The sequence below is a fragment of the Camelus ferus genome, chromosome 35, assembly GCF_009834535.1.
Source record: "Camelus ferus isolate YT-003-E chromosome 35, BCGSAC_Cfer_1.0, whole genome shotgun sequence".
NCBI lineage: Eukaryota > Metazoa > Chordata > Mammalia > Artiodactyla > Camelidae > Camelus > Camelus ferus.
In genome coordinates this window covers 2,913,750-2,936,012 of record NC_045730.1, presented here as the reverse complement: position 1 = coordinate 2,936,012, position 22,263 = coordinate 2,913,750, and the positions used below count along the sequence as shown (strand labels likewise).

The following is a 22,263-nucleotide window of genomic DNA, read 5'->3' as shown; positions in this document are numbered from 1 at the left end:
GGGAGTGATGGCTTAGGGAGGGAGGACTGTGTCCCAGGACTAAAGATGCTCACCCTTTAAGGAAACACCGGGTCACCCCAGAGGCTTGGGGTGATTTTCCCAAGAAAATTCTCTTTGCCTTTTGCCTTCTCAGTTCACTGAGGCCTCTTAGTGACGTTGACCAGGCTGTGACGGGATCTTTGCGGCTCTCATGGGCGTGCTGAACCCTAGCAACAGTCTGTAACAGGAAGCTCATTAATTAAAGAATGAGGTGGGGGGGTCATTGTGTTGTACCCCTGAAACTAATAGGACAGTGTCTGTCAATTACATCTCAATAAAAGTAAATAGTTTTTTTTTTAAAGAACACAGTATTTCATAGCTCATGCCTAGATTTGAGTCATGTGGTTAATTTTCAAGTCAGATTACATCTGTAATTCTTACTAAGGTAGCCGGCTACACCATTTGATTAGATTTTGTATTTCTTCGGCCATTAATATCTATCATTGTCTATTAGTTTAATACTACATACTTTTCCGCTCCTGTATCTCCCGTTTTCTTGGAATTATAGAAACTATCTGATTGAATTCTGGGTATGACTTGGCTTTCCCGGATGGTTTGGTTACAGCCTCCAAAATAATTCTACTGTCGGGAAGCAGGCACTGCTGTTTGCTGTCGGTGTTTGTTTTTCGGGGTTTCTCGCCAGGTAGACCGTTTGGAGACTGGATCCTCCATGCACTTGTCTCCTCGGAGGAGGTTCACTGGGTGTTTCAGCCTTATTTTTATTTCTAAAAGAGAGTTTAAACTATTTTTTTTTTCAAGGGAGCTCAAACCAACACCAATAACCTGACAGAGACTGTGTTGGGAATTTTCACACATACAAACTCATTTTTATCTCCTCCCCCCCAAATCACTTTCAAATTTGTGTATTATTTTTCTAATGAACCTCACATGCCTTGATTTTCATGGCATCGTATTTCTCTCGCAAAGCAAGTCCCAGTCACAATGTTAAATCCTTGGGTACCAGGAGCCCGCTGTGGTTACCATGTTCTACTCAAACACTCTGACCGCAGCTGCCTGCCGCCGCACTGGCGCGGCAGATTCTTGTGGCCAGTGAGGCTGCTCCATCTCTTCTTGGATTCTTCCCAGGCTGAGAAGGCAGGGGAACCAGGGCGTTTCTTCCTTTTAGTGCAGTTAGGATGGACACCAGTCCCCCTCCGCCCCGCCCCCAGTGACTCTTGCTTTTACGCGGTGGGCTCAAGGGTCGCGGGGGAAGGAGACGGTCCTGATCTCTGGATGTGGCGCCTCCACCTGCCACGTGGTGTTGATGTTACCGTGAAGTTGTGCTTAGAAGCAGTGTGGACACTCAAGTCTGGTCCATTCTGGGGACTGGAGCTCAGACAGCAGAACACCGGGCTCAGTGGGAGCCCCGCCCCCTGGGAGGAAACCCCTGCATTCCCACTGTGGTCGGTGGGTCCAGCTTTGGCAAATTCTCCCTAGTTTGTGAGCCAGATGCTTCTGCTCACATTTAAGTCGCCTGTAAGGCTCTGAGGGCATTCTGAACAGCTGACCCTCCTGCTGAGGACAGAGTCATCCTAAGGCTTGGCGTCTGTGTGGGGCTTTTCCACCTGAGTGGCTCACCGGGGTCGGTGCTAGCCCTGTAAGGAAGTGATGTGGCTCGTGATTCTACGCCCTTTGTCCACATGAAGGGTCAGCTCTGCGTGGAGGGACAAGCAGAAGCTCTTGGCTAGATGGACCTGACTCTGTCACTTACCAGCTGGGGGACCTTGGACAGTTCCCACCCTTCTCTGGGCCCCCACCTCTTGCTCCAGAGGCAAAGCTGAATCCTCTAGAGTTCTGTTACATATGCAATCCCCTTACCCTGCCAGCAAACCTCACCGCCCTAGGACACATTTTAGCTTGTGTATGATAGTGTATTTGCAAAAAGAGCGACAGTAAGTCTGGTATTTGCAAGGATCTGTGCCTTCTCTGTTTTTTTTTTTTTTTTTTAAAGAAATCAGTCTCTTGTTTGGAGACTTTGTGATGCAGGTACCATGATTCAAAACAAAGCAAAACAAAAACAAAACTTTTTAAAGTTGTTTATAAGTGTCCACTAGAGATCGCTGTCTTCAAAGCTCTGTTCACTCCTAGGAGGAGCCGGCTGTGAATTTGAGCGTGCTCGGTGGTACCCCCTGCAACTTTTAAGTTCTGGTTTTACGTTGTTTATGGAAATGTAACACCTGCTTGGATTTTTCCCTCAGCCACGTTAATCCCCCGCTTCCTGTCCTTTGCACCTTTGATGTGAACAGAATATGCACGATTAAAACAACAACAACAAAAAGTTCAAAGCAAATTAAAAAAATCTTCAACGTGAAAAAAACTATAGTGCTTTAAAATATACTCTTGAGAACTCAGTGAGGGCACATTCATAAAGAGGGTTCCCAGCACATCAGCACTCAGGGAAGTTATAGGATTTGCTCAGAGACACGAAGAAGAGGAACCCAGACTCACACGTGAGTATTCTGAGTCTCGAGCAAGATTCTCTCTGCTCTACCATGAGGTTTTCCCAGGATGGAAACAACAGTTGTGTTTCAGTTTTTTGTTTTTTTTTTAAGTATTGGTCCTGTTAACAGATGAGGTATTTTTCAGTGCAAGGTTAGGTTAGCATTAAAAAAAAAAAAAAACAGTTTCTCTTTTTCCAATAATGCCCACCAGAAGTAGGATTGCTGAGTTAAACTGAATTTGTGATTTTGATAAGTATTTCCACATTGCTTCTCAGTTTATTTTCCCACTAGCCAGCAGTGGAGGAGGGTGGAACCTCGCCTCTTCAATTACAGTGCCAGCCAGCTGTCAAACAGGGACTTTGCGGGGCTGATGGCTGAGAAGGTGTATGTGAGTGCACTTTGAATTTGTTTCACCGGGAATAAGTTTAGCGTCTTTCCCTGCCTCTAAGGATCATTTGTGTCTGTGTGTCTGTGTGCCTGTGCGATCTGTTCACACTTATTTTTCTTTCGGGTTCGTTCTTTTCAGTTTTTAGCAGCTCTTTACATATTTGATCACTAATTCATCTGTCTTGTACATGAGTGGCAAACACTTTTCCAAATTTGTCATTCACTCGCCTTTTGACGTTGCCCCTTCTGGTGTCGGGGCTGGTTGCTGGTGTGTGTGCATGTGGTTTCTTTCCCCTTTTCTGTCCTCATGACTGATCGCCATGCACAAGGCTTTGCTGCCAGAGGCCATCCAAGTTCTAACTGATGTCCATGCTTGGTGGCATTTTACTCATGTCGAACCTCCCACCTCATTCTGAATTCCTCATATGTAATGTGTATTTACACTAACTGCCATCACTTTGCAGTTCACTGCTTATACACGCCCTGGGGGTGTTTGCTTCTTTTCAAATTTTGCTTTTGTCCGTTCAGTTAGGCTGTTGGCTCCTGGAGAACAGAGGCCTTGCCTCTCATGTCAGTATCTCCCCACGTGCCCAGCACCGGGCTGGACCGTGGCCAGGGGTTTAAGAAGCAGCTGCTCTATACTTGGTGACTCAACCCCTAGCAAGCCACGGAGGGGGTCCAGATGTCCCAGGGAGGTAGTTGAAAGCACCCCCTCCCACCAAGCCCCAAGGCCTCTCTGTAGCAGATCCCAGGCTGCGCCACTCGGTGGGACCAGGCTGTGGAGATGGCTCTGGATATGGCAGCCAGCACAGACCTGCCAGCTTGGCCTTTCCCAAGCTCTTCTTCACTCCTCCTAAGACCTCCAGAACCATCTCCCCCCGGGAGGGTCGTGAATGGACACACTCATAACCTCCCTCACTGTGAAGTGGGAAGCCCCATAAAAAGACCCACAAGGCCTCCAGGCAGGGCCACTAGTTCTCCTGCCGGCACCATCCGGTTCCCTGGCCCAGAGGCTCTGTATCACTTTTTGCCTCTGAAACGGCTTACTTACCCCTAAAATTCTATTGGTTCCCTGAGCTCACTCCTGATTGGTTATTTCCTTCACTCCTGATTGGTCCATTTCTACAAAGCTTGTTTCTAATTAGTCAACTTTTGTTATACCTTATTTGCATATGATGTTGCAAAGTGTAAACTGGCAGTCTATAAAAGCCTGTGTAAACCTACAGACGGGGTCCAGAGCTTGGAGTGTTCACTCTTCTGGGCCTGGTGGTGTAACAAACCTGACTTCTCCACCTCTCCCAGTGCTGCTTGGTTTCTCTCCGAGCTCGGATCCAGGTTGTTGTCACAACTGAGCTGTAACACCAAGCTGTAATATATTTTTGCAACAACTGGCTGTCCTTTTTCCCAGCTCAGAGGCCGGAAGGCAGCCAACTGAAGGACCAGGAACCGAAAAAAGACAGAGCTTCAAGGAGCCGTTTTTTAATGGGGGCGAGAGGGTGGGGAAGGGGTTTAGTGGCTGGATGGTGAGCAGTGTGTTTCCTCGTCTTCCGGCCTTGGCTGGGGATGGAGTGCGGGGAGGAGGGGAGCCCTGCATGCCTCTTCTCAGGCGAGGGGGTCATCAGGGAGAAGCGTGACCTTTGCCTCTCATCGTGGGGGAGGAGAAAGGAGACAGAATACGGGGAGAGACGTCAGTAGCCTCGTGGCGGTGGAGCTGGGATAAATCCTGCACGGCTGTGTGTGTGTCACAGAGGAGCGGGGAGTGGGGCTGGGGCAGGAAGGAAGGGGGCAGAGGGGTCGAGTGTGAAGCTGCCCGTGAAACAGGATCGGTCCCTCCAAGTGCAAACCCTCCCCCGCCCTCCACCTCCGTTCTGGTCCCTGATGGGCTGCTGTCCCTCCAGCCTCGGCTTCTACTTCTTCCGCCCGATCTGAGCCATCACGTGGGCGTTGGCGGCCGCCTTGGCTTGCAAGTTCTTGGCCTTGGCGATGTTGAAGAGGATGTTCATGATGTTAGTGGGGACATCGAGGGACAGCGTGAACTTGGTGTGCCGGTCACTCTGGGCCTTGTCCTGGTACAGCCTCCCCTTGAGCTGCGCTGGGGACAGGTACTTGTACCGGGCGCTCCCAGCTGCGCCGCCTCCGCCGGAGTCAGGGAAGGTCCTTTTCTCCTTGTCTTGCTCCTCCTTCTCCTCGTCCTCTCCTGGGGGTGGGTCTTGGCTGGGCAGGTGGGGGAAGCTTCTTCTACTCAGCAGGGGTGCATCCTCCAGCGGGCTCTTCCTGGCCTCAGACAGGGCTGTGTTGATGCAGCTGAAGACAGACCCGGCTTTGTGGAACTTCCCGGCGAGGCCTGTCTGGGGGGCCCCGAGCAGCAGCAGCAGCAGCAGCAGCAGCGGGACGTGGGCCGGTATCAGCATCTCTTCCTGCAGCAGAAAAGAGCGACGCGGGAAAGCGTGTGATGGGGGCTGAGGGTCGGTGGGAAATGGGCTCAAATCTAACAGGGCTTTGTTCGTGCTCAGCCTCAGCAGGTCTCCAAGTGTGGTCTCTGGACCAGTGGCAGCCTGTGGAAATTTGTTACAAATGCCAAGCGTTCTCAGGTCCAGAACTAGAAAATCAGAAACTCTGGGGCCTGCAACCTGCGTTCTGACAAGCCCCTCAACTGCCCGTGGTAATGACTGATCCTTGGTTTAAATGATCCAAACGTATGAACCAGTTACGTCTGGATTTGTAGCCCCTAGGGAAAGCCTCACAGACTCTGGAGTTAGACAGATGGTGGTTCAAATTCCAACTTGGTCTGGATTTGCATGAGGGCTGTGGACGGATTACTTAACCTCTGAGAATTTCAATTTCCTCATCTGATAATTGGGGATAACTAACTACCTTATCAAGGTGAAGTGAATGATTAAATTAAAGTCGAAAAGTTCTTAGTTGAACCAAATACTTAATGAAGAAGGGTGGTTCATATCTGTTCACATATAAATAATCTCCAGGTCCTATATGAATGAGATTCAGTTCACATACAGCCATCTTAGCAGTGATATACTTGAGGGGAGGGCACAGCTCAGTGGTAGAGCACATGTTTGGCATGCATGAGGTCCTAGGTTCAATCCCCACTACCTACATTAAAAAAAAAGCTCTAATTACCTCCCCCCTGCAAAACAAAACAAAACAAACACATCTAAAGAAGTGGTATATTGATATCTCTCTGTCTGTGTCTCTGTCTCTGTCTGTCTGTCTGTCTATCTGTCTATAGCAGGTAATTTGATCCTACAGACCATTATCTTTGTTGTGTTGCATTTCTGGCTTTTATCTTTTGGCTGTATACCATTCTCTCTGCCCTAACCCAGGAAGGCTCTCCTGGCCTTGAACTCAGTCTAAGTAACTTGCTGTCAACCTTCAGAGTGTTCAGAATCCCGTGAATGGGTTGTTCAAACATGAGCTTCTGGGCCCCATCCCAAGTGTTTCTGAATCAGTAGGTTTAGGATGAGGCCTGAGATCTTTCATTTCTAACACGTCCCTGGAGGATGCTGAAGCTGTGGGTCCCCGGATCACAATCTGAGGACCACTTTCTCAGTTTTCCAACCCATCTCTGAGCTCCTTAGTATCGTCTGCCCAATTCCTGGAGGACGTCTTACAAGGGTGTGTTGACTGTGGAAGGGTGGACTTTTCCTTTTTTCAATGGTGTGTTCAATCACCAGACTTCTGGCTTTATCATTTACTGAAGATCTCGTTAGCGGTTTTGCGTTAAATAACAGCCTGAATCATGGCATTAGCTGTTGGACACCTGGGAGGCACCTTGAAGCTTGGGGGCACTTTCAGAGGGTTTGTTAAGCCTGAAAAGATTTAAAAAGCCAAAATGCAATTCACAGAGAAAGGGTTAAGGCTGAGGGGAAAGCTGTCTCTCTCTGTCACTCTTGGGCCTTTGTCCCCAGCTCCTTTCACAGACCAGACTCAGTCCTGGCCTCCCGCTAAGTCACTCAGCAGCTAAATGCTCTGGGTCCCAGTGTTGCTGTCTGTGAGGTCAGGGGATTGAGTTCCAGACTCGCGCTCTCTCTCTTCTTTCTGTTTAGCTTTGTTTAGGGGTCACAGGGGAAAAGAGAAGAAATGCTCCACAAAGAAAGGAAAGAATCTGATTTCCATGCAAGTTCCCCCTCTTACCTCCTGCGGCTTCCTCGGCCATGACCCCCAGAGCAACAGCACAAAGGGGGAAGATTTCCCCACTACCTGCTCCGAAAACAAGAGGTCCCCACCGGGTTAGATTTAAGGGGTAAAGTTCTCCATCTCTAGTTTTCTCGTTTGGGAACCTGAAACTCAGCTGTTCTTTGGCGTTAGTGTAGCCGCGCTTTTCTGAAGATGCCCGCTGACTTCTGAGAGCTGTGACAGTCACACCCTAGGGTGAGAAGCAGCGGGGGCGAGGGGGGGGGTGCTGGGCTGGGCTGAAATTCAGAGCACCTGCCAGGCAGTGAAGCCAGGAGGCAGAGCCTGACCCACAGCCTCGCCCAGTGCCAGCCCCGTCTTCCAGCCACGAGGAAGGTGGAGACAGCCCCCGGGTTCCCCGGCACGTCCGCAAACGCTGGTAAATTGTACCAAAGGACACTTGCTGACACTGATTGCTGAGCCCAGGGCGCCCTGAAGCCTTTCAGAAGGTGTCACAGTGACGAGCTGCGGGCTCCTGGCAGTGCTTCTGCGTCTCATGTACACACACCGACCTCCGGGCAATTCACCCTCAAAGTCAGCAGAGAGGGTTTATTCATGAAGAGGGCGGAACAGCCAGGAGAAGGTTGACATGTAGACAACACTGGTCACTGGCAGGATTCATCTCCATTTTCTTATCCCACTCAGTCTCAGAAGTGGGGGGTGTGTGTGTGTGTGTGTGTGTGTGTTTGCTAGATTGCTGTCTTAGGGGAGAACACTGCAGGCAGGATTTCTCAGAAAACTTGGACACCAAACATCCCCCTGTGTGGCTCCTCCCCTTCACGGGTGGCACCTAGTCACTGCAGATGTCTGTCCCCTTCCTCCAGGGTCCCCGGTGTAGTGAGAGAGAAGGGGTTCTGGGCTTTGAGGGCAGAGGACCCGGGTTGGAAAGCTTCCTCACCCTCAGATAACTTCAGTGAATGACCTAACCTCCCAGGCACCACATCCTGAAAAGGAGCCGTTAGCTGCCTCACAGGTGTGTGGGGAGGCGGCAGGAGCCGCACTTGGTAACCAGTAAGCGCCCGCCCGCCCTCCTGCTGGGGCAGGCAGTGGGGGGCCGTGCCCTGTGGTTTCTGTCCCCCACGCCCCCGTCTTCCCCCCTGTTTACAAGCACACTTTTCACGTTCACAACTGGACTCTGTTCAGAAAGATACACGTGTAAGAACCCACGCTGCCCCTGGGCTACCTTTGCAAAGCAGGTCTCTCTATACCAACCAAGGGAGGGTCGCTTGCCCCCACCCTGAGGAACTTCCCCGCGGTCTCTCTGGGGCCGACTCCTCCTTACCTGGAACACAGACCTCGGTGTTCAGCGCACTGAGGCGCACCCCTGGGCGCTTGCAACCATCGTCTCTCACCCCGTCCAGTCCCCAGCACCTCCTGCCTAATTTAGGGCAGATCCACGTATCCCTCATGGAGAAGTCCCCGACCAAAGCCTTACCCGTGAGCGGACTTCCCTCCAGAGTGAAAATGCTCAGTGAGGCGGGTGGCAGCTTCAGGACCGGGAGGTCTGCCCTGAGAGCATCCCTGCACCTTCTGTCTCCGCCGGGGTCGCCGGCTCCTTTTCTTGTATCGCTGGTAAGTGGGCCGTGATATTTCCTCGCTATGGAAACCACTCCACTCCCTCGTGTGTGTGTGTGTGTGTATATATATAAAAGTGACAGGTCACAGGGTGGATCGTAAATCCAGATGCGGTGTCGACCCTGGGATGCGATTTTCTTTAGAAAATATGACCCAGGCCAGTGGTCCGCGTCATGGAGATGACAGGCTGTCTGCATCCTCACGCCCTCCTCCCCACCTTCCCTCCCATCACCTCCCACCTCCCTTCCTGCCCTTGCAAACTGCTTCATTGACAATAAGAAAAAAAAAAAACACTCTGCTGAACTGAGAAACAGTTTCTTTGAAGAGTTTTATTATGGATCTTACTTAGTTCTTATTAACTCCAGCCTCCTCACCTCCCCGTCTGTCTGCCCCTCCTTTTGGAAGCCTGGAGCCAGGTCCTGCTTTGAAAGTGGACAAGGGGTCTGGAAGTCCACCTGCTGCCCTGGGGTTCTTGTGGGTTCTGATCGGCAATGTTCTCTCTGGCTTCTCACAAACCTCTAGGTGTTTGCATTGATCAAAGGGCACGCAGAGGGGCAGGCACGGACCTAGAGCTTTTGGTGGGAAATCACTTGAACTTGACCCATTTTTATTCATCCATTCATCCAGTGTCTTTGGATTGCCTGCTGTGTGCCAGGTACGGCTGGGACCCACAGGAATTCAACGTGAATTAAGACCCCTGTTCTTATGGGGCATCAGCAGTTTAGAAATAAAGGTAAAAGCTGTTAAGAAAAATACGTAATTTCAGTGTGGTAAATACCATAGCACAGAAAGTAGCACCCCCGTCCTGGACACTTGAGGCAGGTACCATGCACCAGAGCACAGCAGAGGGGTTCAGGCAGCAGGCGGTCTGGGACAGAGAAACCGGCACACAGAGGGAACGGCAGAAGGCAGCAGGGCAGGAGGCGGGCGGACAGCATGGGGCAGAGGCGGGGCTCACACCGGGAAGTACCCTGGAAGTAGCAGCGCAGGTGTGGCGGAATTTAGGCAGGTGCCTCCCTGAGTTCCCGGATGAGGACTGTGAGAGGGGTGACGGGGGTCCTCCAAGCACAGGGGTGAGAATCCAGGTCTCACGTGGGCCCAGAGCTCTTCCACGCCCACCTTGAACCTCAGGCTTAACCGTCGTGAAGGGCCGTGCGAGACCCACATTCTCCCCAGCCCTCTCCACCGTGGTCGGGCACATCCCCCCCATTTAAAAAAAAATTGAAGTATAGTCCGTTTACAATGTTGTGTCAATTTCTAGTGTACAGCATAATATCTCAGTCACACATATACATACATACATTCGTTTCCATTGTAGGTCACTACGAGATACTGAATATAGTTCCCTGTGCTGTACAGTAGAGACTTCTCGTTTATCTGTTTCATGTATGGAAGTTAGTGTCTGCAAATCCTGAACTCCCAATTTATCCCTTCCCCCCGGTAACCATAATTTTGTTTTTTATGTCTGCGAGTCTGTTTCTGTTTTGTAAATAAGTTCATCTGTGTCTTGAATTTAAAAATTTTTAATTTTTAAATTATAGATCTTCTTATTGAAATATAGTCAGTCTACAATGTTGCGTCAGTTTCTGGTGCACAGCACAATGCTTCGGTCATACATGAACATACATATATTCACTTTTGTGTCTTTTTTTGGTTCCACATGTAAGTGATGTCATATGGTATTTTTCTTTCTCTGTCTGAATTACTTCACATAGAATGATCATCTCCAGGTCCACTCATGTTGCTGCAAGTGGTATTATTTTACTCTTTTGATGGCTGAGTAGTATTCCATTGTATATATATATACCAAGGCTTCTTTATGCAGTCATCTGCCGCTGGACATTGAGGCTGCTTCCATGACTTGGCTACTGTATATAGTGCTGCTGTGAACACTGGCATGCAGGTGCCTTTTCTAATTAGAGTTCCCTCCATATATATGTGGACAGGAAATTTTAGGTCTTGAAATTCTCTCGCTGAGGAGGTAGGTGGACTTCTGGAATGATCTAAAGTCTTTAATGCTCACAAGTATTTCATGGAAAAACAGAAAGCCATTCTCCAGAAGGGCCCTGAGCCCTGCCAGCTTCAGCCTTCACCGCTTCACTTCACCGTATCAGAACTTAGCCCAAGCCTAAATGTTATTTTATGAGTTGTGGTCTGTGCTCTTTATAACATGAAGAAATCATTATTCCTTAAATCCGTATTATCCTGCTGTTTCTTCTGAGTCCAGCAGGACAGCAGAACCCAACTGTAACTGAGGATTCGAATGTATGTTGGTCGGAATTATCCGCTGTTAAAAAAAAAAAAAAGAAATCCCATTTGGCTGCAGGGTAATTAATGCCCTTATTGTTGTAACTGATAAAGAATATGTGCTCATCCATGTAAGGAATATTGATTATTTGGACAGTAGAGTGGGAATAATCTAGAGAAAATTCTCTGTCATCGAAGCAGCATCTCTTAGTAGAGTCTCCTCGTCCTTATCCTCTAAAAAGAGCCCGTAGGTTGGGCCCTGGTGGCCCAGGACTTGTGACTGCGTGCTTATCACGGATGGAAAACTGAAACCCAAGGATTACAAACCCGACCCCACGACAAGTGAAGGAACAAAGTGGAGCTTGGTTTTCCGTCTGAAAGGCGGTCCCAGAATCGCAACACAGATGTAAAACTAGATATTGGCAAAAATGGGTAGAATGCTTTTCTTTATAAAGTTTCACTTTTACAGATGCTTCAAATTCCAGTGTCCACACAGAGAGAGGAAAGAAAAGCTCTAGGTAATGGAATAATAAAAAATGCAAAACATTTTATCTGAACACGCTACTGAAGACGTGTGGGTGTGCAGAACACCGCTGGTTTCTGCTCGGACATATTTAAAGGGATGTCGGCCAACTGGAGTTGGGCTTGAAGAGGCTGATTAAGATGCTGAAGAACCAGAAAAGATACCACAATAGCCAAATGTGGGGAAATTTCATTGAAGAAGACAAGAAGGGAGAAATGCTAACTCGTATGGAAAGGGCTTCACATGGAGGAGGCAGTAGATTTACCTTTTAAAGAATGCGATTCCAGCTAATGGAAATAGAAGTAGGTTTAATGAGTAAGAATTACCGAGGGACAGGATGTGCTTAGGCTTGAAGCCGCTAGGCTTCCTGCACACACACACAGGCAACGTGTCCTGCCCGCGGACATGGACAGAGATGAGGGGACGATGGTGGGTTGCTGCCACCCCGGGATTCCGTCAGCTGTTTCTCAGTGAGGGGGCAGGAGGGTGAGCGGCCTTCCATGCTTTAACTGGAGTGTCTGCTTTAATCTGTCTCATACACTGGGGATCTGCACAACATTTTGTTTGGAAAAAAAAAAAAAGCTTTCATTATTGTAACAAATACAAAGAAAGAAACCCAAACTCAAACCAAACCAGCCTTCTAAGCCACAAGTCCGGAAATGCCTTTGCTAAAGACAGGACTGGGTCAGTGGAATGTGGTGGTGGTGCGTGTGTGTGCGTGTGACTCTTGCTGAAGAGTCACGCTGGGAACCCATGGCAGACTGAGGAAAGAATGCAAGTCATTGGACTCCTAGACTTGTGTGAAATATATGTTAATCTGTAAAATCTGGAAAAGGTAGAACTTACAAAATTTTGCACATATTATACACACGCAGATGTGTATTATGCATAATGTATTAGTGTTATCGTATGTAGTATATTCATAATGTATTTTTTGCTAATATATATTTCATAGTATCATCATTTTACATATGTATGAAATGAGGCCAAGCATTTAAAAAATACGTATAAATTTATATACAATTACAATCAGTCACATGTATCTGAACAGACACTCTTTGGCTCAATGCTTTAATGCCTTTGTTTCTCTGAATTCTTCTAGAATCATAGAATGTTTTCCCTAAAAGAGACCTCATGGTCGAGTCCAGTCACTTAGCTGGGGTCCCGCACAGGCCGCCCCCAGAGCTCAGGCCTCGGCCCCAGCCCCAGCCCCGGCCCCAAGCATTTTCGAAGGTCTTTCCTTTTGCAGAGCTGGGTGAGGCGGTGCCGCTGGCCGCGAGGAGGGAGCAGAACCGCGCCTCGGGAGCGGGTGACTGCTGTAGCTGCGGAGTCCGTAATTGAAGATAATGCTATTGAAATGAAATTAAAATGAGAGATCATTATCTATGTCCAAAAAGACAAGTGAGGGGAGTCAGCTTGCGTTGAGATGACGTTTTATCTCATAGTCAAGGACGGGTGACGAGTGTGTACGTGGGTCTGCACAGCGCCAGGGCTGGGTTAGACGGCGGTGTTGCCGGTATGGTTCACTCCGGAGAGTGTGAGATCATGCCATTAATTTCCATTATAGAAGCACAAGGAGCAATTTGAATTTCAAGGAGTGCACTTGTGTGTGCATGCATGTGCTCGAGACAGGGAAAGCAGGGAGGGTAAACAACGGATAAATCCGCAGCTTGGGCCGGTAACTGTCATGAGGGGAGAGGGGAAGCTGCCACAGGCAGGAAAGATGGGTTCACCCTCGGACGCCAGACCCCGGGGCAGAATGCGCAGGACCCTCAGCTGTCGGTGCCCTCTCTTGTTTTGCTCCACAAGCCAAAAAATAAAATAAACACACTTTGCCAGTTCCGCCTCCACCCAACAGTGCCCTAGACTCCTTACTCTAAGAAAAAAGAGGAACGTGAGTAGGATGAACGGCAGGTATCTTGATAAAGCGTGTTCCTTTTATCCCACTATTGCAGAAGCATTCAGTAGGTTCGGTCATCCCTCCCAATCATGTTTACTGGAGACCTACTGCGGACAAGGAACCACGGTGCTAGGGACTTAGTACTAAGTACTGTAGCAAGTGCTAAGTACTGTGGAAGCCTGCTGCTCACGTGTGGTCCATGGCCCTGCAGAACCAGCATCCCTGGGAGCTTGTCAGAGATGCAGAAATAAGATCACTTGGGTCCCATGAGCATCTGTAGCTTTTTTTTCAATTGCGATGCAGTCGATGTGTCCATCTCTGGTGCAAAGCCCAATGCCCCAGTCATGCATATACGTACATATATTTACTTTCATATTTTTTCCCATTAAAGGCTATTACAAGCTATTGAACATAGTTTCCTGTGCTAGACAGAAGAATCTTTTTTAAAAAATCTATTTTTATATATGGTGGCTAAAGCATCTGGGGCTTTCAGGACACTGAGTGACCATGCTGGGGGCTGGAAGTGGACGAATTAAAAGTATTGTCCAGTAGTTCATGTGAGACACCCCCAGAAACAGTTTGTTGGACCTTGGGGTGGTGTGGACAGCAGGTTATCAGACCGGAACATGAACGCCTGGGCTCGTAGCCTGAGAAAATGTGGGTCCACGTATTTGTAGCCACAAGCATAGATGTTATTTTATATTCTGGCCTTCCCAATCTCCCCGCCCCCACTGCATTTTCAGACATCTAGACGTCTTCTCTTTCTGCTCATCGGAGACTTACTTTCCCACCCCGTGTCCTGGGGATGATAACATTCCAACTCTCATTTCACACTCTGCGTGTCGGGTGGCTGGCTGGCTCATCGTGCCCTGCGGGGTCCTCCCAGTGCCCCCGTGGGAAAGCGAGGCTTCAGCGGTCATCTTGGTGAGCAGCAGGTGCCAGCTCAGGCCCCAGTGTTCGCAGAAAATACTGCCAACATCAGTCACGCCATGTAGAACACAGAGAAACCCGGGCTGAGCCTGAGCTGCTAACGAGCGCATCGCCGCTCTCTGGAGTCTTCCTGCAGCAGCTCGGAGGTGAAAACGAGATCGCCCCAACAGTGACGCATTGTTCACTTGCAACCGGTCCATCCTTCCCTCCTCGGCTTACTTCCGCACATCCTAACTTTGCTACTGAAGAGGTGGCCAGCTTGTCAGTCCTCTGCTGTGATGGTACCTCCACTATCCCCCTTGTAAAACAAGTGATTTGTCCAGATAACTCTCTATGCACTTTTTTTTAGCCCCAAGTTTTTATTTTGAAAAATTTCCAGAAAACTAGAAACAGGAGTGTAGTGAGCATGGGGACCCTCTTTATCCAACTTCACCAGTTGTCAACATCGTGATTTCATGTGTGTGTGAAGCATCCAGGCCGGGTACCTTGCAGAACGCTCCATGTCCTGGGTTTGCCTGTTCCCTCATGTAAGGGTGCCGGTTAAGCATTTCTGGCAAGAACACCACGCTGATGGTGTTACGTACTTTTTGTTGCGTCATATCAAGAAGTCTGTGTTACTGGCGATGTTCATGTTGATCACATAGTTAAGGTGGTTTTGCTAGGTCTCCCCATTGTAAGGTACCTTTCGTCTTTTCTAGTTAATAAATAATCTGTGTGTTGATGTTTGGAGAGCATGTGAATCTCCTGCTTCCCCATAACCTTTCACCCAATGGTTTTAGTGTTTATTGACAACATTTGATTGAACAAATTATAACCTCAGGGTTTGTCAATGGTGACTTTCTAATTCTATAATCCTTCACATTTCTCGGCTAACATTTTTCCCTAGAGAGGAATTTTTCACCCCCACTGTTCTCCTTCCTCTCCCTCCCTCTCTCTTTCTTGTTTCTGAATATCACCACGGATATAGATTCTTTGTTCAAAAAATTCTATGTGTTAGAATCTCTTACTATACTTTAAAAAATTCTCAGATTATTCACATTGTTTCCAAGCTCCCGTGTCCTTTGGCATGTCCCTGTTAATTTTTTTTTTTTTAATATATCCTTAGTTTCTGGTAAAAGAAGATCTTCTAGGCTTACCTTGTAGTTTCATTATCCAAAGCCTGGGATCAAACATTGCTCCAAGGAGCCCTGGTTCCTTTTAGTTGGGGGTAGTATATAGAAATGGTATTTTAGTGGGGACCTCCAGGCATGCTTCTTGCTGCTAGGCGATTTTATTATTCTGTCCAGGCCCTTTCTAGAGACAGAGCTGGGAAATGTGTTTTAAGAAATAGTAATGAGTCCCCCCCAAGTTGATCCGTGGATGTAATGCAGTTCCAGGCGAAATCCCAACACGGCATTTTGCAGAAATTAGCAAGCTGAGGTCAAAATTTATTCAGAAAAGCAAAGGGCCTAGAACAGTTAAAATGAATCTTGAAAAGAAGAACAGAGTTTAAGGACTTATTCTACCAAAGTTCAAGACATTATAAAGCCATAGTATTGGATGTTGTGAATCAACAGATTGATCAATGCCACAGTGGCGAGAGTCTAGAAATAGATCCATATATATGTGGACAATTGATTTTTAACAAACACACAAAGTCAATTCAATGGGAAAAGAAAAGTCTATTTAACAAATGGTGCTGGGGCAACTGGATAAAGGAAGGGAAATGAACCTTAACTCACCCCACATCAGACACAAAGAAGAATTTGATATGGACCATAAACCTGAACATAAAAGTTTATAGAAAAAAGGTGGACATGTATGAATGGAAAATGATTGAGCCCAGAACTGACCCATACATACATAATCAACTGATTTTTAATAAAGGTGAAAAGGCAGCTCAATGGGGAATGGACAGTCTTTTCAACAATTGGATATCTACATGCAACAAAATTACTCTCAATCCATACATTACACCATATATAAAAATTAGTACGAAATTAATCATAGGCCTAAATGTAAAATCTAAAACTATAAAACTCCCGAAGAAAACATGGGAAAAAATTTCTTATGGCTTTGGGTTAGGCAAAGATTTCTAAGACACAATGCCAGAAGCATGATCCACAGGAAAAACTGGTGAGTTGAATTTTATTAAAATCCAGGCCTTCTGCTCTCCGAAGATGACTGACAAAAGAAGGAAAAGACAAGATGCAGACTAGGGGACAATATTTGCAAGCCACCTTTCTGATAAAAGACTTGGATCCAATATTTATAAAAGAACCTTTTCATACACTAAAAAGATTTGTGACCCTCTAAAGCAATGCCACTCTTTGCACTAAATTTAGTTTTTGTTTTTGATTCTATAGCAATTTTTTCATAAGATACTATTGTTAATGTTAACAGGTGAGAGGTTTACTATTGTTGTTTTAAAATGAATTAATATGTATTGAGAAAATGTCCCTGCTTTAACGTTGATCAGGACACATATTGGTAGATACAGCCCACGTGAACAAATCTCCCTGGCATCCTCTTCCGAGTGTGGATGGATCCTGAGAACGAGACATTTGAGATTCACTGTTATAGACGATGGATAATACGGGAGTTTGGCAGATTGTTTCAGCCAAGGGTTCCACGGGGAGAGGCTCTTGTGCAAATTAAGGAATTGTTGTTTTAAGACCGGTTTGCTTTTCATTAACTGCCTGGGCTCCTGCCCAGATGAGTGGAGAGCGTCCAGAATGCACGTCTTCTGACCACACTGATGAGTGTCATCGTGCTGCGCTCACCTGTCCAGGGGCTACCTTAGGGCTTTTTCTGGCTTGGTGTGTGTCCACGGATCTGGAGTCCCAGATAAAAAACCTGTCTTCTGTGTCCGCTGCGACTCTCAGCCACAACGCACGGCCCTTCGCTGCGTGCTGGAACAGGCGACTGGTTCCTTTGTCTCTTTCTTCATTCTGACTAATTGTCAATTAAAGCTCTGGGCTTACTTGATTCTTCGGTTGTCACATTTCTCTAATGCCCCAACCTTTGCTAACACTCCTCCCTGGAGTGTAGTCTGAAGACAATTAGATGTAAATGAGGCTAAATCTGTCTGGAAATGAATTTTCTTCAGAAATATTTGCAAGAGGGGAGTAGGTGGGAGAAACACTTAAATGTCAGTAATGAATATCTTTCAGTTTTCAACAAAGGAAGTGCTTTGGAGGGCCCTGTTTCGCAGAGGGCTGGTTAATTGTCCCATTTGGAAGAGGAACACGCTGGGCTTATAAAAATAGATTTTTACATGATGAAGGAAATCTGAATTTTGGGGAAGGTCACTTGTTTCACTTAAATATTTATTGAATGCCTATGGGTGTGAGGGACAGTCTTGATGTCTGGGGATTAAAGATGGAGCTGGAGAGTCATGATTCTTGCCTTCAAAACAGCATCTTTGAGAACAAATGATGACCTCGCTTCCTGTTGAGAAGGGATCACTGCTATTCATTCTTCAATTCTTAGATCAAGTGTTAGGTCAAAGGATCTGTGCTTTTATAATTTTAAAAGATATTATAATATTTGCAGAATATTGCCAGTTGTCCTTAAGAGTGATCGTACCAGTTTGCACTCTTAATAGCAATGTGTGAGAATGCAAGTTAAGGTCTGTTGAATCTGAACCACCTGCCAGGTGGGCTGGAGCGGCTGAGGATGGATAAAGAGGCAGTGGCAGGACAGTGGGATGAAGGCCAGGCTGCTGTGACGACATCTCGAGGGGCCCCTTGTCGAGTCTTGGGGCCACCAAAGGATTTGTGAACTCCGAAGCTCACACTTAACACGAGAGTTGAAGGATGGAGCGGAAGCACCCATTCCTGATGGGAAGTAAGTTCACCATTTGCTCTGCGAGATGTTGCTGTTTGTTTATTCTCTAATGTTCCTTTCTCCAAATCCTCGATGAAGATAAGATTTCCTGTCTCTCTGCATACATGGAGGGGCTGCTTTTTCCTCCCTTTCTTGATCCTGCACTTAAAAAAAAGCACGTTTAACCAATACATTCATTATGACTGAGTTTCCCTCAAACAAAGACCTTTGATGGACTGGTTAATATTCTCCCCGAGCATCAGCTTCCGATGTCCTGACTAGGAGAGCAGAACTTTGTGACCAGCAAAGTAACAGGGCTGCTTCTGTGTACGATCTGTCAAGCCTTAACCACAAATCGTATTATAGGCCTGACATCCTTAGAACATCCGAGAGCCTTTGCCCCACTGGCCTGTGCAGAAGGAAGCCCGGGAAAGCTGCCCCGAGGATAATCAAGTTGACAAGATGGACATGAGAGAGGATGGCCGAGGCTCAGCAGAGCCTCCGACTCATCTATGGCTTCCGCCTCCTTAGTGGTTTTGCTAAGAAATGCGAGTGAGAATCTGGCTCAACCGTATTCAGAAAGCATTTTCTGGAACACAGTTTTGTACCCGGTTCTGGTCACGGGTTTGTGGATCCCAAAACAGATCCGACCGAGCCGCTCTGCTGTCCTCCGTGAGCCCCACGCAGAAGGAGAGACTAGAAGCAACGTCGTCCAGTCATCAATATGAAACAGCGCTAGGTTTTAAAAAGGCTGGAAAAACGGAGCAATTCCGGTGAAAGCTGGGTGTGTGTGGGTGTCCTTGGTAGGAAAGGCAACACCCATTCCATCACCACCAAACCACTCAGGAAGGAAAAAGAAATACATTTACACAGACTGGGTGTACAGGTGAGGCGGGCACGTTACTCCTTTCCTTGAAGCTTCTCCATCTCTGGATGTTAAGAATTGGTGTCTCCGGGTGGGATGCTGGCATTGCCAATTCAAATCAGCGTTTTTTGAGGTCATGCCATGTGACAGGTTCTGCAAGGGATACAAAGATGAACAGGGTTGGCACCTTTCTTCAAGAGCTTACAGTGTGTGTGTGTGTGTGTGTGTGTGTGTGTGTGTGTGTGTGTGTGTGTGTGTGTGTGTGTGTGTGTGTGTTATTAGTGACAAAAAATAGCTACCAGAAAAGCTACCATAGACTGAGTACGTCCTACATGCCAGGCACTACTCAAAGTCATCTTCAATCTCATGTAATCCTCTCAGCCACCATGCTAGGTGGGTATTGTTCTCGGTTTACGTCTAGGTGGCTTTCTCAAGGTCACGAAGCTGCAAACAAAGTGATACAGGGGCTCAGAGGAGGAAATATCATATCCGAATAAGAAGATATCAAAAGCTTCATCGCCAAGGGTGTTTTTGCGAGGCCTCGACACCTGGGAAGAATTTTGAAAGGCAAAGATTATGGGTGTGGGTGGGGGATGTATTCTTGGTGGTGGGAAGAACATGAGAAAAGCCAAGGGTATTCGTGGTGCCCCGTGGCTGGTGTGTTGGGGGGTGGTGATAGGTAAGTCTGGAAAGACAGAAGCTCTTTTCGGAGACCATTGTTCAGAATGACGCCTGCGGTGGAGGTGACATTAATGGCCGAGGCGCAGGCTCTGGGGTGTGATCATAGCTGTGCTTTGAAGATGACTGTCAAGCTTAATACTGGAGGAGAGGAACACAGGAAGCTGTGAGGCCCACTGGGAGAGCCCCACCAGAAACTCGTGAGCGGTAATGAGTGCCTGAACTAGGGCAGCGGCTTTGGGAGGAAAGAGTGTGATGACTTGACAGTGAGCATCACGTGGGTGACTTGGTTTCGGGATTCTCCAGGAAGAAATTGTGCCCATTTCTACCAAGTAAACCCTTAATGTAAATACTTTTGATTAATAATATGTTTCCACTAATCACCTAAAAATTATATAAGCCAATACTTTCCAAGCAATGTTGTTTCCAAGTAGCCCCGTAGCCACCTGCTGACGCTTGCGGCAAAGCACAGGTGGTAACGTCCGCCCCCAGCCCTCAGTCACATGAGACACGTGCTAAGTTGTACAGAGGCCTTTCTTCTGAAACATCAACCAGAGGGGCTTTTTTCTTCCTTAGTTGGATGGGGACAGAAGTGATGAGCGAAAGAAGGGGAAAGAGTCACCCTTGCCACTCAAACCTGCCCTGGGAGTTAGTGTGGGAGAACGATTAAGTGTGTAGCCCGGGGAGCCAGATGGACCCAAGCTCAAGGGCCACCTCTGGTCCTGGGTGGCTGTGTGACTTTGGAAAGACAGAGCCCAGTCTTAGCTTCCTCTCTTGCAATGGGGTTAAAAACACCACCACCTCGATGTCTATTTCATGTAACATCACCTGCTCCATCTGTGGGGCCCCCACCTCTCGCTCTTGGAGGAGAGCTTGGGCAGAATTTATCTGACCCTGTTTGTTCTTGGGCGCAGGTAAGGTTTTGTTATCCTCGTGTTACTGAAGATGTAATTGGACCCAAGCTTCAGAGGTCAAGTGCTTTGACCAACAGTTCGGACAAACGCAGGTCTTATGACTTCTAAAGGCAGAACTCTTCTCAAACTCTCTGAAGCTACTTGAGCAAAGAGCTCACCTGAGATTTCCCCGAGGAGTGAGTCAACTTCTGACTATTTCATGTTGACCTAAATGCCTTTCTTTTCCGGGCTCTGGAATGATCAGAAGTCATCTTGGGTGTAGACTTAGCAGGTAGCTGGGGTTAAGGGAAGGGGAACATGGACCCCCAGGGGTAAAGCAACTTCCTGCCACCCCACCCCTCCCATGGGGTGGCATCACACAGAACAGTGCTCTTGAGGAATGACACCCTTCTCTGGAAGTTCGGTATCTTTTAACTTTGCTAAAAACCCACTAATTCTGTCGATTTCTTTTTGTGACAAACTCCATGGCATACTCATTAGTAGCTTATTAGCCAGAACACTTGGAGCTGAGCTGATGCAAGTTAAGAAAAATTAGTTTGTGGGGCTTCAATCAATGCCGGAAGTGATTCTTGTCCAGGCTAACGAGAGCTTGATAAATGCCACCGCACAACTGGCAAATGTTGGCAATAAAACCATTACTAAATTTCAATAGTTCCGTCAAAAAAGGTCACATGTTAGTCAGAGATGAGATGAGAAGTGGGAGGATGTACGAGTCAGAATAATCTCATCAGGAGTCTAATTAATCTGACAGGTTTTGGACAGGAAACAACGTGGTGTGGAGGCCAAAGGTTCAGGGCAACTGTAAATACGTTGAAAGAACCCAGATACATGTTCAAGAAGTGTGTGAATTCTTGATGACTTTGTGATCTTGGGTTCCTTGCTTGTATGACAGTAATGAAGGTGTGGGTTTACGGTGAAAGGTATAAAGAAGAATGCTCTCCACTTGAGAAGCTCTTGATTCTGTCCCTACCCCTGGCCCCTCTTGTGTGATCCTTGTAGACTTCCATGAGATAGGCAAGGAGGGTCAGTCTCTGGTGGCTCAGCATGTCACCTCGAGGCAAGACAGTGGATGTCACCTCGAGGCAAGACTGGGTAATGGTGGGGGAGCCCCCTCCTCAGGTTTGGTTATTTGCTAGAACAGTTCACAGATCTGAGAAAACCAGTTTACTCACTAGATTACCAGTTCATTATAAAAGGATGCAGCTCAGGAACAACCAGATGGAAGAGATGTGGAGAGCCAGGTGTGGGGGGAGGGGCATGTCCACCAACCTTGCTGTGTATCTCTCAACCCCTTCAGTTGGCTGTTTTATGGAGACTTCATTACATAGGCCTGATTGATTGAATTGTTGGCCATGGGTGGTCACCTCAACCTCTGGCCCCCACCTCCTCCCCGGAGGCTTGGGGGTTAGGCTGAAAGTTCCAACCCCCTAAACAGTGGCTGGTTCCCCTGGCAACCGGCCTCCATCCTTAGGGCTTTCCAGAAGTCACTTTGTTAGTGTAAACTCAGGTGTGGTTGAAAGAGGCTTCTCATGAATCATCAAAGGCACACCGTTCACCATTATTGCTCTTATCTTAGGAAATCCCAGGGGCTTTTAGGAGCTCAGTGCCAAGAAGTAGAGGAAGCCCGAATATATATTTATTATAAGTCACAATTTCACAATGACCAAAAGAAGAAAAATGGAAAAAAAAAAGCAGCTTTAATAGGACCGTCTGAGGAGGACTCCTGCTCTGAGCACATGGTGACGTCTGGTTCCCCTGCTGTCCCA

General features: G+C 47.5%; 1 protein-coding gene across 1 annotated transcript; it reads right to left on the bottom strand.

The window, feature by feature from the left end:
* Positions 1 to 4,370: 4,370 nt before the first annotated feature.
* Positions 4,371 to 5,278, bottom strand: UCN3 (urocortin 3). The gene has a single exon (XM_006191707.2). The coding sequence runs from the start codon at positions 5,276 to 5,278 to the stop codon at positions 4,775 to 4,777; it is 504 nt and encodes a 167-aa protein (XP_006191769.2). The 3' UTR covers positions 4,371 to 4,774.
* Between the last annotated feature and the right edge of the window lie 16,985 nt (positions 5,279 to 22,263).

Coding starts and splice junctions, on each gene's coding strand:
- UCN3 (XM_006191707.2), bottom strand. CDS start 5,278: ATGCTGATACCGGCCCACGTCCCGCTGCTGCTGCTGCTGCTGCTGCTG.